The sequence below is a fragment of the Cynara cardunculus genome (assembly GCF_001531365.2).
Source record: "Cynara cardunculus var. scolymus isolate 2C chromosome LG 4, CcrdV1, whole genome shotgun sequence".
Taxonomy (NCBI): domain Eukaryota; kingdom Viridiplantae; phylum Streptophyta; class Magnoliopsida; order Asterales; family Asteraceae; genus Cynara; species Cynara cardunculus.
In genome coordinates, this window is record NC_037531.1 from 18,052,483 (window position 1) to 18,068,235 (window position 15,753).

Here is a 15,753-nt window from a genome sequence, read left to right on the forward strand (position 1 = left end):
GAGTTTAAGAGTTGTAAGAGTTTAAGAGTTTTTAAGAGTTTAAGAGTTTTTAAAAGATTTAGCCAAATGCTTTATAATATAGTATAGATATAAGGCTGCCATGTGAGAATCGTGAAGACAATGGGGGGGAACAATCCGTCAGTTTAAACGAATATACCTTTCAACCGCTTCAGCCGCCTCCTACGACTCAATCGTCGCCTCACTCAGCCCCTTGGCAAATGTCTTTTAGGGAAAAGTTGCTGCCTTTCTACAAAAGGTTCGGGTTCAGCCCATTTTTGTCAAATGTCTTAATTTTCAGCTTAATTTTTAGAGGTTTTAAATACTTTTTGTGTTTTAAGAATTAAATGTAAGACCGGACTCAAAGAAGGGTTCATTTTATACACTGATAAGGAACCAACCTACAGATCTATACTAATTATGTGAAAATTTTTATCGAGTTTTTCTTATACTCAAATGTGCAACCACCAACCACTTAAAATCTTTTCTGGATCTGCCTCCGATGCACACTCTTCACCTTTGGTAAGGTTTAAACTCTTTACCTGAAGTAACCTTTGGTAAGGTTTAAACTCTTTACCTGAAGTAATACCTCGATTTGTTGGCAACCCGAATACAACTGCGCCAATGTCCCTTTGGTAACATAGCAGACTTCTTGCAATTGATTGTCAAGGCCCAGGCTTTTTCAGGCCACGCCGGACTTTGGGGTTGAAAAGGGACCCGATCGGGCTTTTTCAGACCGTGCTTTTTTGGGTTAGGCCCGAGCCTACCTCTAAAATCTCGGCTTGATCAGGTTTTGAGGCCTGCCCTGAATCAGTCTTTTTCGGGCTGGGCTTCAGGCTTGGTTTTTTATGCATCTCTAGATAGGATAGCTAATCATGCACATAACAATCATAAGTGCAGGAAATGATATCTGGGATTTCATTTCCATTCTTGTAAATCATAGTGAAAAGGATTATATATAAAAGCTTAAGTAAAGAAGTTTGGCACATCCAACAATGGCAACGGTGGAGGGAGCAGACTCTTACCCGATTAGCGCTAACTGGGCAAGAGACGCTTACCAACAATCCATTTTAATTGCCGAGAATGTTACCCAATAAGGAAGTAAGGATGATGACTTTTGCTGGTAAGCGCTTAACCAGTAAACATTTGGAAGCATCCCCTAACTGAGGCTCGTGATCATTACCGGGACAACATTTCGGCCAGCAACATTGTGGGTCAGAGGGTGTGGGTAAACAAAATCATTCTCACCAGGTCAACACCACTTACCCGGTAAGTAGTGGCAAAGTGTTTAGTAAACAAGCCATTGTCCTCATGGTTTTAGCCTAACAGGTTAGAAGGTGGGAAATGAGAGGTCTGGGGTTTAGACTCCATGCGCCACCCACTTGTCCTCGGGCGCACGATTTAACTTCCCCATGCTGGGTGTGGGACAGTATGATGGGTGCGCCCAGAGGATGGCGTCACACCCCTTTGCAGAATAATTTAGTTTCCTTACATGGGGAACTCAGACGTTAAAACGACTCTGCATATATATATTTTTACACACAATGACCCAGGCCCGGATAAAGGATGAGGGCATGCGGTCAGGTCTTGCAAGCCTGTGTATTGAAGGGAAAAATCCTAACCCTAAATTCCTAACAGAAATGGTTTATAAAAATAGATCTCTTTCTTGACTTCATTTCGGTAATTCTTATCAAGAAACACAAAGTTATCAATTAACAAGGCACACACGATTGACTTGGAAATGGCTCAAAGTGTAAGGGGGCCCGTGCGCGCGCACACACACACACACATATATAGAGGAGGTTTCAAATACAACCCAAGCAATTGTTACAAACTATACAACCCAAATCAATTGAGATACTTATAGAAATGATGAAGGTTCATTTATTATGATTTGGATAATTAGAATTCATTAATTATGATCAACACTTTATATCAGGAAACAGTCAAGATATATATGAAACCACATACTAATAAAATGAACGGTTGAGATTGGGTTGAAATGTTTGTAACAATGGGTTGGGTTGCATAATAAACCACCTTTCTACCTCTATATATGTGTGTGTGTACATATACCTACATAAGGGGTAAATCAAATAGAAACCGTCTATAACTTAGAAACTCTATGAACCAATATTGACCACACACTTTTAACTTGCGTAATTATCTTACTAATTATATTACTTACCTTATCAACCGTTTACAAAAAAACTCACTTTTTCCCATTTGAAATCACCTGATTTATGTAATGTTTCGTTGGTGAACGACAATATACTAAAAAGAATCAATCACATGAGTTGTTTCATTGGTGAAACAACATTGTATCATCAAAACATATCAACAAACATCAACCCGTTCGTTGTTTCATTGGTGAAATAAAACTGCTGCTGTTTCAAAAGCAAAACGAACAGCGAGTTTTTTTAAGGAAAAGATTGATAAGGTAATTAATATAATTAACAAGATATTATGGAAGCTAAAAATGTGTGGTCGATATTGGTTCATAGAGTTTCTAACACATAGAAAGGTTTGATATGATTTTGGGCCTATATATATGAACAAACAATTATGAAAATAATACCAACTATTGATAAAATACTAGAACCTTTCAAGTAGAAAATACATACCAGTTAACAGCTGGTTGGAATGCATCTGCTCCATATTTGGACACAAGTCAACATCAAAAAATATCGATGGTAAATCGAGTGCCTGTAAGAGGATAACATCACCAAAATATATACTTCAAAACGATAATAGCAAGTCGGGAGAGGTAAAAGTACCTTAACACCGGCCAGTGAAACTCTCTATGTACCAATTAGGGTACAATGTGTCTTCATCTTCTGCTTTATTTGTTAGCCAATGGGTATCTGGGTCAGCTTGCGCGGACTTGGACTAATCCCATGAGGCCCTAAAGATTACTGTCAGAAAAATCCCTAGTGGCCCTGAAGATAAGAGTCAAAAACATCTTCAATGGCCCTGAGGAGACTCGAACTGGCGACCTAATGGGAGGAACCCCAAGGCTTAGCCTTTATCTGCCAATTGAGCTGGCTCACGAGGTTATATGTCTTCATCTTTACATTCAAGTTTAAATATATGCCTTCAGAAGTTATAAATATGGCCAACGGCCCGATTCGTAGCAGCTTAATGAGCTTAATGGGACTCACGGCTTATTCAGTCGGTTATACGTGACTGTTTGGTAGTGGCTTGATGATATAGAAAGCTGCTTATTCAGTAAGCTTCTAGGGAGAGCTTTATGCAGAAAGTCAAGTTTTTTCCAAACCTGTCCCACCCAATTAAAGAACATGCTCCTTCCATTTATGAAAAAAACCTCCTAAACAAAAAACTTCTCACTCTATGCAGACAGATTAATCCATATAGACAGCTTTATCCATATGGTACTTAATGGAAAACCAACCAAACAACCCCTATGAGACTCACAGCTTATTCGGTCAACTATACATGACTATTTGGTAGTGACTTAATGATATAGAAAGTGGCTTATCCAGTATGCTTTTAGGAGGGAGCTTTATGCAAAAAAGCCAAGTTTTTCCAAAACTGTCACTCCCGATTAAAAACACGCTCCTTCCATCTATGACAAAACCCTCTCAAACAAAAACCTTCTTAATCTATACAGACAGATTAATCCACATAGACAACTTTATCCATCCAAGACAAAACCACGTTAATGAAAAATCAACCAAATAACCCCTACAAAGCACTTTGATCAACTAAAATATTATAAATTCCAACAAAAAACATGCAAATTGTAGGTCATGTACTTGTAAAACTTCCCCTAATAACAAAAAGATGTCCATTAAGATGCATGAGGATGCAATTAAATTCTTGACAGAGTTCATTATGTAAATGTGATGAACACTACAAACAAGATAGCAAAAACGATCAACAAATGTGCCAAAATCTTCATCACACCTATATCATTCTCACAGCCACCAAAGCAGGAAACTAGCAAATAAGCTTCATTACCAAACCAAATCAAACAAGCCCAGTATATCCCACCCGGGGGTGGAGTCTGGCGGAGGTAAGATGCACGCAGACCTGACCACTTTCCGAAAGAGTGGCGGTTTCTGTGAAGATCCCCGGCAAGTGAAAAGTGTGTGAAAGAGAAAAAAGTCATTACAATAAATTTAAAAAGAGAATGTTGTTTAAATTTGATAATTCAATCAATGCTTAGTGTTGAAAATACATACACAAGAAACCTCGGATCATGCAGTTTCAACTATACTGAAGTACTGAGCGGGACAAATTATTCCTGCAAAACTGTTCTAAATTACCTGATTGACTAAATTACAGTGAAAGCAGAAAATATGCAGTAGACATGCTAATTATACAACAGAGCAACCAAATTATGGGCATTCATTTTTCGATTCCCTTCTGGTTGGTTGCTGACAAATGTGGTGTTACTTTCCATGGACAAAGCCCGTAGAGACCGCTTGAAGAGGTCACCAAGAATAATTTCACGGTATAAAAAATGGTTCCCCATTTTGAGGCATGCTCTCGATCCATTCACACCACAAGTCCAGGTGAGATACGACAATTTTAGACCACAAATTTCTATTATTCCTCAAAAGCATGTGTACATATCTTCTCCAGCAGCATGGGCCAATCTTCCCCAAGCTGCTGAGGGTTCAGCTCCATGGCAACCCTAAATTCTAGCAAAGATATTGTCCGTTTGGGTTCATTTTCTTGCATTGTGTCCAAAGGCCAACTGCTAGTTTGCATTTGATAATGATGGCCAGGTCTGACACCGTTTAGAGGCCTCAAATGAGCCGGAGTGTTCTTAAGGGGCACGTGCCCTGACCGTGCCCCATTAAGTTCAGAACAAGACCTTATCAAACCCTTCAAATAAGCATCCAATCCGTTGTTGAGTGCATTGGCACAATCCACCGACACTCCTTGAAGGTCGTGTGTTGCAGCAATCGGGTCCATACGTGCCCTCAAAGTTATTGTATCTAACAAACTGTTGGTGCTGGATACACCAACACATTTACTACTACTTGCCAAAGGTATTGCCGAGCGGGACCCACCAATACTCACTGGGCAGTAAGGAATCCCGAGTGGAGCATGTAGTGATATCCTGCCAGATACCCCTTTCCCGTCTTTTCTACTTAATGATTCAGACTCAGCTTTGCTATGCACAGCAAGCAAACCGTCTGGTGATTGTGAAGTAGAAGCAGCCAACTTAGCCGAGTGGTGGCTGGAGTTCTCATTGGCATTTTCCATTTGTTGATTGAGTTCTTGATGATGCTGCACTGGCCTTCGAGTATCAGGGGAGGATGAATTCCCATTCTCCAAAGGCGTACTAAAATCTTCTGAATGCGGGATGGATGATGAAGGGGAAGAATAATTTGTCTTGCCATTTGGCCCGAGAGCACTTCTACGGTCCACACCTCTTCGTTCACGAGCTCCTGTCCTTGCCTTTCGTAGAGATGGTGACAAAGTGTCTCCATTTGGCAAAGCCAGTGGATTTGAAGCCTGGGTTACAGCCGAAATGGACCCATTTTGATGGTAAACACCATCTGAAGGTTTCTTATTTCCCGCTTGTCTTAAAGGATTGTCATTTGCTGTACAGGCATTCTTTAGGATCGAATGAATTAACTGATTATGAAGCGGAATACCATCTCTCCCGATGGTTCTTAGACAAAGCTTATCAAATTCAACCTTGCTTAACTTTAAATTCAAAAACCTATTCAAGTAATCAAAATACTGCTTAGATCTCTCAGGCCCAAGCTTCCTGATTATCTGACTTTTCAATTCAGCAAGATTGATCCATGAATGCTGCTGCGGTGGTTGCATTTCTCAACACAAAAGTTCCATAAAACACTCACAAGACTGTCAATTTCTTGCTTCACCACACAAAAACCTAAAGCCCCTAATTTGGCCAACTAAATTAGGGTTTTGCTCCATCTACAAAATCCCATCTTCCAGAACAAATTCAGTCCATTCAACAACAGCCCACACAGCAAATAGCGGAAACACATCATGGGAAACCCTAATTAGGTTTACAGTAGCGAGAAAAGAAGCAAATCACGAGTTACAGTTCCCAACCAACTCTCCCTCCAAAACTCAGTTCCCAAATTATTCAAATTCCAATCCACCAACACACAAACCCTAACCTCAATCGCATCTACATCACACAAAAGCCCTTAATTTTCAAAAAGAAATACCTCCTTCAAACTCCAAGTGTTCACAAATCACCATATTAACAACCTACCAATTCCAATAATCTTCCGGAAACTAGAAATAGAACTTAAAATGTAACAATTTAATCAAACGGTTGAACTTTTCAAACTTTCCAACACCAAATTCGATATTTTCATACAGAATTGGAAAGCAAAACGACAGCCGATTGGAGAGATTTAAGCTTCTATTCAACTTTAACAATAAACAGAAATTGATAATCCTGACCTTATTGCATCTCTACCAAAATTGAGATTCAGAAAACCGTAGTGTTGGCTTTCACAATCTTCAAACTCTTTGATCGTTGGAACCCCGAGCTAACAACAATAGCTTTCAATTATCGTCTCAATTTGTCGAATTTTTCTTCGGTTTCTAGAAATTGCTCCACCGCATTTATGATTTGCCGGCCGATTTTTGAACCTGTGGCTTTGAATCAGAGCTTGAAGAACCCTCTTTGTTTCTCTGATCGCTCTCTTCTCTTCTCTTTCTCTCTCTACTTTCTCATTCCGACTCTTTTTTCGTTTGTGTGTCTGGATTACAAATAACTTTTCATTATTACAAAACAAGTCCTTCATCTTTCAAATATATACACACAACTACCCTGTTATTTTCTACTCTTGATGAATAAATGTTTGACACTTTCCTTTTTAGGAAATGTTATCTCCATTCGTCACAAAATAAGTATCTATATTTTCATTTATAATTGAGGGTAAAACTGTCATTTGGTTACTAAAAAGCGTAATAATTACATATGTTTAGACTTGTACTAATGATGTGTGCTTGTACAGTTAAAAGATAAACGGCATATGGTTGATGATGTAGGACAGATCCAGTAGTTGATGGATTCCGTCATGAATCAATAAGAAAAACAGATACGAGCAGAGAAAACCAGATATGCTGTTACAAAATCTGTGTCAAAAGCTAGAATAATCCTTCATGCGACATAAGTCACGCACGTATCTGAATATTTCAGCAATATTTTCCTTTAGTCTTTTATTTAGCTTTTAAGTTTCTTAGTTAATTTAGGATTGTTATCAGTTTCCTTCTAATTATTATTTAAATTGTCTCCTAATAGGTTGAGATTTAATTTAATTCTTATAGTTATATGCAGGATAGTTTATCCTATAACAGGGTTCGTTGTTTTCATCAGTATTCAGTTGATAACTAATAAAATAACCCTTTTATAGTATATGTCAAGCAACGTTCTAAATGACGTGAAACGTGTGAAGAAGGCAAGGTCAAGCCTCAAGTCAAGACGTTCTTCAACGAGTGACCCAAGGCAGCAAACCCATATATTATAGGGCAAATTGCATGAAAATGTAACGTACTTTAACTTGATTCCTATTTTGGATAACGCATTTCCAAAACTTCCATTTTGGTACCTAAGATGTAAAGTTTTAAATATTTAAGTACCCGTGTAACCGGTTGAAGCATTAACCAATTATCATACTGATGTGGCGAGTGATATGATATTCAACTCAGTATTATTTGCTGACGTGGTTAGTGACATGGATTTTTTAAATATAAAATTAGTCTTCAACCGGTTACTCGAGTACTTGAATATTTAAAACATTACATATTAGGCACCAAAATGAAAGTTTTAAAAGTACGTAACCCAAGATAGAAATCAAGTTAAAGTACGATAATTTTTCATGCAATTTGCCCAATATTACAAATACACATACATAATTGTATCTTACTGTTACTTAATGATTTAATGATATTAAACAATAAATTTATACAGAATAAAGATACCTCACATATATATATATATATATATATATATATCTGTCGATTTCATTGTTTAATCTTATGAAATTTTTTCATGAAATTGTTTAATCTTGTGAAATTGTTTCATATAATACTTTTTTTTGATGAAGTTGTTTCATATATGGTTGTGAAATTGTTTCATATAATACTTAATGAAACTGTTTCATGTATTTCTCTAACATTAATGAAACTGTTTCATGTATTTCTCTAAAATTAAAATAATGAAGATGATAATATCTATGATTAACACCCTCCACAATAAAAATGATTAATCAACCTCTCATAATTACAAAATAATGAACAAAATGAAAAATTATGATTGGTTGAATGCGGTTTGCACGGTTTGTACAAATTGAGTGGTTTGCATTTGATCGCTCCCCTATATATATATATATATATATATACACACATACATACACAGAGCATGAATCATTTACAAAAATCGTCTATTCTAATGAATATTTGGTTCAATGAATATCTCGATTGTTTCCTAATAGAAATCGTTGATCATAATAAATAAACTCTAATAATCTTCCGTAAATATCCAAATCATATCGTAATAAAATAAACCCTCACAATTTCCATAAATATCTCAATTAAATGAAACCACCTCTATATATACATACATATAAAACGCACAAAAACTGTTAAATGAATATCTCACAAGTCGTAACAAAGTAAAAAACCGAAATCAGTGCAACCTTTAAAAAATAATAGGAAAGTCAAATAGCACATTGAAAAAACGCGCACCATAATTCGTCATACTGCACGTGAAGACACTGGTTCATGCCTCGCCTTATATAGCTGCTAAAGGAAGTTAACGTGATGTCAGACACACGCCTTGTGCCATAAGTCGTCTTTTAGAATCCTGATTTCAAGTCGAAGACAACAATCCAATGGGAAGAAAGGAGTTATGATCCATAGATTCGAGAACTATGAAAATCTTCTTTCTTCATTGAAAGGCGTCCATGAGATCTGAAAACCGCTTATAGTCATGACTCTCGGGAACCCATCAATCGACTGACTTATAACTACATCATTCTTTCAAATTTCTTAAATGATTACTAGTAACCCCTATTTCCATTAGGGCAAATTGCATGAAAAAGTAACGTACTTTGACTTGATTCATATTTTGGGTAACGTACTTTCAAAACTTTCGTTTTAGTATATAAGATGTAAAGTTTTAAACATTTAAGTACCCAGGTAACTGGTTGAAGCGTCAACTAATTATCATGCTGATGTAGCGAGTGATATGACATTCAACTCAGTATTATTTGATGATGTGGTTGGTGACATGCATATTTTTTAATCTAAAGTTGGTCTTTTTTTAATCTAAAATTGGTCTTTTTTTACATCTTAGATACCAAAATAAAAATTTTGAAACTACGTTACCAAACATAAGAATAAAGTTAAAGTACATTATTTTTTCATGTAATTTATATTTTTTATAATCTTAAAAGCAAATCCATACAAAAACGAGTTCCAAATAAAGGACTAATGTGCATAATTTTGATACCATAAGGGGTATTTTTGTAAAATATTGTTTCTGGTCTCATTATTTATTTTAGGTTTATATGATATTACAATTCAAACTCCCATTTTCTTTCGGGAAATTGATCAAAATAATCAATCTCTAACTAAATTTAATTTTTAACTATTTTTTAATTGAATTTTTATTTTAGTCAGAGTTTTCATAAATGGATTACCCATTTGTTTAAACTCGATTTTCAATTTTTCTTTTTTTCGTAAAGATTTTCTTTTTCATTTATTTAATCTGAAAATAGCCTCCAAAAGTACCAGGAGGTCCAGGTTCAAATCTAAGAAGAGATAAAAATCCCCTTATGGCCACAAAGGTTCAAATGCGGTGACTCCGGGCTATCTGCAAAGCGGTGGTCGTCCTAGGATTAGTCGGCTCGCATAGCGGGTTGGATATCTAGGTTAATCAAAAAAAAAAAGCCTCTAATTTACATAAGCTATGGCTAAAATGGAAAGTCGATACCAGAAGTGGTTAAAAAGTGAAAGTGGTTAATGAGATTGACTATTTTGGTCAATTTAATTGTTCAGATATCAAATATCAGATATCGTAACAAAGTGAGGTCGTTCTTGTCCTGTATTTCCTTCCCTTTTCATTTATCTTCATTTTGCTCTTATTACGGTATTTCTTGAAAATAATACATGAAACTGAAGCACAAAATCCGAATCCGTTAACTGTCGTAAACGTTTTATGTTGTCATTAATCTCGAAGCAAGAAATCGTCAACGTTTTGATAAGGAAATTTATCATATATCATCGATGATCACATATTAAATAGAAAACGTTGTTAGAGCTATTAATTTCCCGTCAATAAAAAATACCATTCTCTTTCTTAATTGGAACACGCCCTGAGCCCCATGAAATTAGTCGGGTATCCTGTCCAGTTTACCAAACACACCCTCCGAGCCCCATGAAATTAGTCGAGGTGCGCACAAACCGGACTAAAGAGGAAAAAGAGTACCATTCCGTTTTTGTTAATTTTGCTTTGAATATATATTATTGTAACGATTACATGAATGCTTTATTTAAGTTTTGTATATGATCTTGTAAATAAGGCTAGTTTCCTGCCACTACTTTGAGTTGAGTCGAGTCGAGTCGAGTCTATAAGAAACTAATGAGACCATCTTCAAACCGGCTTGAACCCATGTCGTAAAGCCGCTTCCCAGACCAAATCAAGCCGGTCCACATCGATTGCACCCACTTCATGGTGGCTCCAACCTTCAAGAAAATGAACGATCCCACCCGCATGGCAAGCATGAACCACACCTCTTTCCATCGTGTACTGTTCAAACGGTTAGCGAAAAACACACAAAAAAGTTTTAAGTTTCACGATAAATTCAAGAGCAATGGATGCTATGGCCGAAAGGGTAGTTTTGTCTTTTCACATACCTCGCAGGTGCCTAGGCCTTGGACGTCATCGGGAAGCTTCATGGCTGCGAGCTTACTATACGTGCAATCTCTTCTGAATTCGATAACCGGTGGAACCACAAACTGATGGAAGTGTGTTCCTGGTGGTGCCCAACTTTGCTCTCTTGGTAAGGTCCATTTGCCCAGAATCCAGGTCTAGTTGATTCATGAAAAATATTCGAACGTAAATTAGCTGATAAGTTAGCTGTTAGCTGAAATACTAATTGTTGGCTGAAAAGTTAGTTGATGGCTAATAAGCTGCTACCTGCGTCTCAAAATAAATGTCAGTATTGAAAAAGACACATAAGTTTGGAAATGTGTGAACAGTACACTTTTTATTTTAAGTAAATGACTATTTTACCCTTAATAATAGAGGGAGTAGTTAATTTCTTTAGTCTCATAAATAAGGGCCAAATTGAAAAGTAGAGTCCTACTTTTGAAAGTGGACACACTTAGTCACGGTCTTGTAAACACTAGTTGATAAGTCTACTAAAAATGTAAAATGACTGAAAAGGACATGTTAAAAAATTAGTCAATCCTAATATATAAGAGGGCATAATTGGAAAACTATTTGAAGTAGCTTTTCAGAAGCTAGTTGTGACTTATCAAACGTGGCTTTTTCAATAAGCTATATAATAATGTAAAATGACAAAAAAGGACATGTTGAAAAATTATTTAATCCTAATATATAAGAGGCGTAATTGGAAAAAGAAGTGAAAAAAATCCTTTGGAACTTGTTGAAAAACTATCTGAAATAGCTTTTTGAAAGCTAGTTTATGACTTACTAAACTCGACTTTTTCAATAAGTTCAAAAATAAGCCAACTTATAGTTGCAAAACATGGTCTTAGTACTTTAAATAAATGACGCTTTTGTCCGTTACTTATCGTTTTTCGGCTACCAACAGAGACCATTAAAGATCGAACAACGAACGTACTCTACCTTGCAGTGTTTAGCTGCTTGATACTTTGTAACTTGAACTAACAAGCTTTGGTCTTGCAATGGAGCTTCTTTCTGAATGCTCGTAAATCTTTCGGTCGATTGAGTAAGCATCTGCGCGTAAAATTCGTCACCCAGATCAAGATTGGAGCTTACGAGAGTAACAAACCGAACCAGACAAACCCACCTGAGGTGGGGCCCGGGGATTGTAAAATGTATGCAAACATGACCTCTACCCAAAGAGTAGAATAGTTGTTTCCATAAATACCCTCATCTCGTGAAAAGTGTAACAAAGAGAGAGAGAGAGAGAGAGACAAATACGATAACATTGTATTCATATATCCGTACCAAGACTCTAACTCCACGACGAGCTAGATAAAGGGCGATGGCCCTTCCGAGCTTAGAAGTAGCTCCGGTTAAGAACACCTCTTTGACATCTAGAGGAATCTCCTTCAGAATAACGGCTGCGGTCAACGTGTTTCCATGGACCACGCGGACTTTAAGATCCGGAAATTTTGTGACGAAAAGTTTCCCACCTCCATTTAACGCTTCATTCTGTAAAAACCACAACCAACGTTTAAAACTCGAGCCTTTGACGCTCGTTTTCGTTTCGATTTGCGTATAACCATAAGCAAACGAAAAGGAATTTGAGAAAGAAAGCGGTGCGGACCTTGTTCAAGGCCGCGAGGCTAAGGACCTTGACACCAATTTTATCGGCCTTCAGTATAGCTTCTTCGATTTGCTTATTTATGCCGTCTTTGGCGAACGGTAAAAAATACTACAATCATAAAAACAATCGCCAGTAAAATCCAGTTTCTTAGACCGCTTTATAGCACTTAAGTTTACACGACCAAATAATTATGCGTCATATATATATATATATATATATATATATATATAAATGTGTTACAGTAAGTTGGCTTTTTGGGCGTCTTAACAAGTTTTTTACGACAATTATGAAATAAAAAGTTTTATTAGTCTTTTTTACATAACATTATTTGAAAAAATGTCTCATAAAAACAAGCACCACCCTGTTAGCTTTTCTATAGAACACTTTTAAGAAGTGTCATATAAACACATCTTTTTTAATGATACTTGTCTTTATAGACACTTTCACAAATAATGTCATGTAAAAAGACTAATAAAACGTTTTATTTCAAAATTGTTGTAAAAAACTTGTTAGGATGCCCAAAAACGTCCTATCAACTTACTGTAACACATTTATACAATATAAAACACACAATTATTAGGAAATTGACCAAAATAGTCAATCTCTCCATCCAACTTCACTTTTTAGCCACTTTTTCAATTGAATTCCTGTTTTAGCCGGAGTTTACGCATATATCTTGCACATTTGTGTAAACTCGATTTTCAGATTTAAAAAAGATTTCCTTTATGTAAAAACTCAGATTTTTGCATAAGGATTTTTTCCCCCAAAAATCGGTCTTCACGCAAATGCGTAAAACATGTGTCGTAAAGACCGACTATTTTACCAAAGGGACTTCGGCCTAGCGGTATCATAGCCTTTGGCCTCCTAGGAGGTCAGGGGTTCAAACTTCACCAAAGATGAGAAGAGTGTGTGAGTTTATTTGTTGTATTTGCCGTATACAAATATTATATACTTCAAACCCCCCCCCCCCCCCCCCCCCCCCCCGCCCCCCGCGACTATTTTGGGAAGAGGCTCTGAAAAAATGACTAAAAAGTGAATTTGGTTGATGGGATTGACTATTTCAGTCAATTGCCCACAATTATTTGATCTTATAAACTCAAAAACGTCCTATAAAATCGATTTTGTGGTTACCATGAAACCGAATCTTGGTACCACCCAACATTGAAGTAGTTTTCCTCTAAGATTGCAGAAAGTGTGCAAGAAAGTTTTGGACTTAGCCCACATGATGAGAGTCACCAAGAAAGCAAAAGGCCATATTGGCATTAAGATAAGCTTTGTAGCAAATGGCAATGAGCTTAATGACCTAAAAACAAATGGAGCATGCATTGATGACATTATATCAATCCCATGTGCAAGAAACACAAATTCTGGTGCTTTTGCTTTCTTGCCTACAAAATAAATACAGAATTATGTATCAGTCGAGGTGCGTGCAAGCTGGCTCGGATACTCACAGTTAAAAAAAAGCAAAAATATGTATTAAGGGAATTGAATTTACGCACAAAATTAGGGGGAATTGACTCTCTCCAACCAACTTCACTTTTTAGCCACTTTTTCAATTGAATTCCCATACCAGCCAAAGTTTACGCAAATCGGTTTTGCAGATTAAAAAAAATTGCGTAAAGAGATTTTTGTGTATATGCGTAAAGATATTTTTTCCAACAAGTTCAGTCTTTACGAAAATGCGTAAGACATCTTCGTAAAGACCGGCTATTTTGGGAAGAAGCTCTGAAAAGTGGCTAAAAGTGAATTCAGTTCAGCCACCGTTTTTATTTTTTCTCACAAAATAGCCAGGAAACCACAAGTCAACGTAGCATGACACTTTTTCTTGAGGTGCTGCAAGCTGCGGCCTCTCAATTTATTTTTGTCGTGGACCCACTTTTCATCTGGGTGCGTCAGAAGATGTCAGAAACCGCAACTTGCGGTGTTGACTTGTGGTTTATTGGCTATTTTGTGAGAAAAAAGTTTCGAGGTGGCTAAAAAGTAAAACTTTATCCCCGTGTGGTTATTTATGATGATAAACCCATAATCTTAGACGGTAATTAAGATTCGAGCAAAAGGTTGATTACTGGCAACCTTGACCGGCCCCACATGGACCCCCCCCCCGAACCATATGTGAGGAGGGATTTTAGAGCTAACTCGGTGGCTGAGGCTAGCGGAGGGGTTTACCGTTATGTATTTGAGAAAAGTCGCTTCGTCCCTTTGCCAATTAAGCTACACACTTGAGGGGATAGACCCAAATTAATATATCTTTTTAAGAACCATACAGACGTCTGAATGGACTGAAAGAAGGATATACCTGATGAACTGTTTTCCTTATGAAGATCCCAAGAAGCTTCATTCATGGTGTTTCCCAATACATCAAAAAGAGGCATAAAGAGGCAGAAATTGGTCTTCATGTCTGTGTGGTGTATGAAATGGTACCTAACCAAATGAACCCATAATCAAGACCTCAATTTTGTTTTCTTGGATGATTGAAGTGTAAAATCGCGTGAAACGCCATCAGATTACTCTCCGTAAGAGCCGTTAAGGAGAGAACAGAGGTTCCAACATATATAGAGAAAAAATGGTCCAAAGGAACACAAGCCTTCTAACGTCATGGCCGAACTCAGGGGTTGTTTACAATCTGTTAAGCACGTCTTATTGGTAAACGACCCCTTAATCCCTTATACAGATGTATTAAAATAAAGTGTCATATTAGCTATTTTTATATCACACTTTTGAGAAGTTTCCTACAAACCCATCTTTTTATATAGGTCACTTTTATTTATACGACACTTTTTAAAATAGTGTCCTATAAAATAGTTAGTACGGCACTTTATTTTAGAAGCGTCCTAAAAAACTTGTTAAAACTCCTAAAAGCGTCCTATAAAAACCTATTGTACCACTTTAAGATAGAGCGTTTTTTGGTTTGGTCCTATTAAGTATTTTTTATGACGCTTCTACGTTTTAGGTGTCCTATAAAATCAATATTGTTGTAGTGCCTCTAACTTAGGCTAGACGGTCCAGAGTGTCGAGTCCCGAAAATGGTAAAACTTGGCTCTTATATCATGTTAGAATACGTGGAACCCTATCAGATTACTCTCTAAAAGAACCCTTAAGAATAGCAGGGACGTTCCAATATATATATATATATATATATATATATATATATATATATATAGAGGAGTGATCATATGAAAACCGTCCTCATTTGTGTAAACCGTGCAAACCACCTTCATCTGTCGATTTCATTGTTTAATCTTAT

The 15,753-nt window shown here is 36.7% G+C and overlaps 2 protein-coding genes across 2 annotated transcripts in view; both read right to left on the reverse strand.

The window, feature by feature from the left end:
* Positions 1–4,569: 4,569 nt before the first annotated feature.
* LOC112510964 lies at positions 4,570–5,808 on the reverse strand. Its single transcript, XM_025116317.1, has one exon. It carries the CDS (start codon positions 5,806–5,808, stop codon positions 4,570–4,572), a length of 1,239 nt encoding a protein of 412 aa, XP_024972085.1.
* A 4,738-nt stretch (positions 5,809–10,546) lies between these two features.
* Positions 10,547–15,753, reverse strand: part of LOC112511690 (protein ECERIFERUM 3-like) — an 8,201-nt gene continuing 2,994 nt past the window's right edge. Inside the window, exons 5-11 of the mRNA XM_025117401.1 lie at positions 14,806–14,930; positions 13,641–13,897; positions 12,510–12,617; positions 12,188–12,394; positions 11,843–11,953; positions 10,885–11,058; positions 10,547–10,777 (exon numbers count right to left, since the gene is read on the reverse strand). Coding sequence (XP_024973169.1) covers positions 10,622–10,777; positions 10,885–11,058; positions 11,843–11,953; positions 12,188–12,394; positions 12,510–12,617; positions 13,641–13,897; positions 14,806–14,930 — 1,138 coding nt within the window. The 3' untranslated portion in view covers positions 10,547–10,621. The remainder of the gene's footprint in view (positions 10,778–10,884; positions 11,059–11,842; positions 11,954–12,187; positions 12,395–12,509; positions 12,618–13,640; positions 13,898–14,805; positions 14,931–15,753) is intronic.

Excerpts from the sequence above, each read along its gene's own strand:
- LOC112510964 (XM_025116317.1), bottom strand. The coding sequence starts at position 5,808 with ATGCAACCACCGCAGCAGCATTCATGGATCAATCTTGCTGAATTGAAA.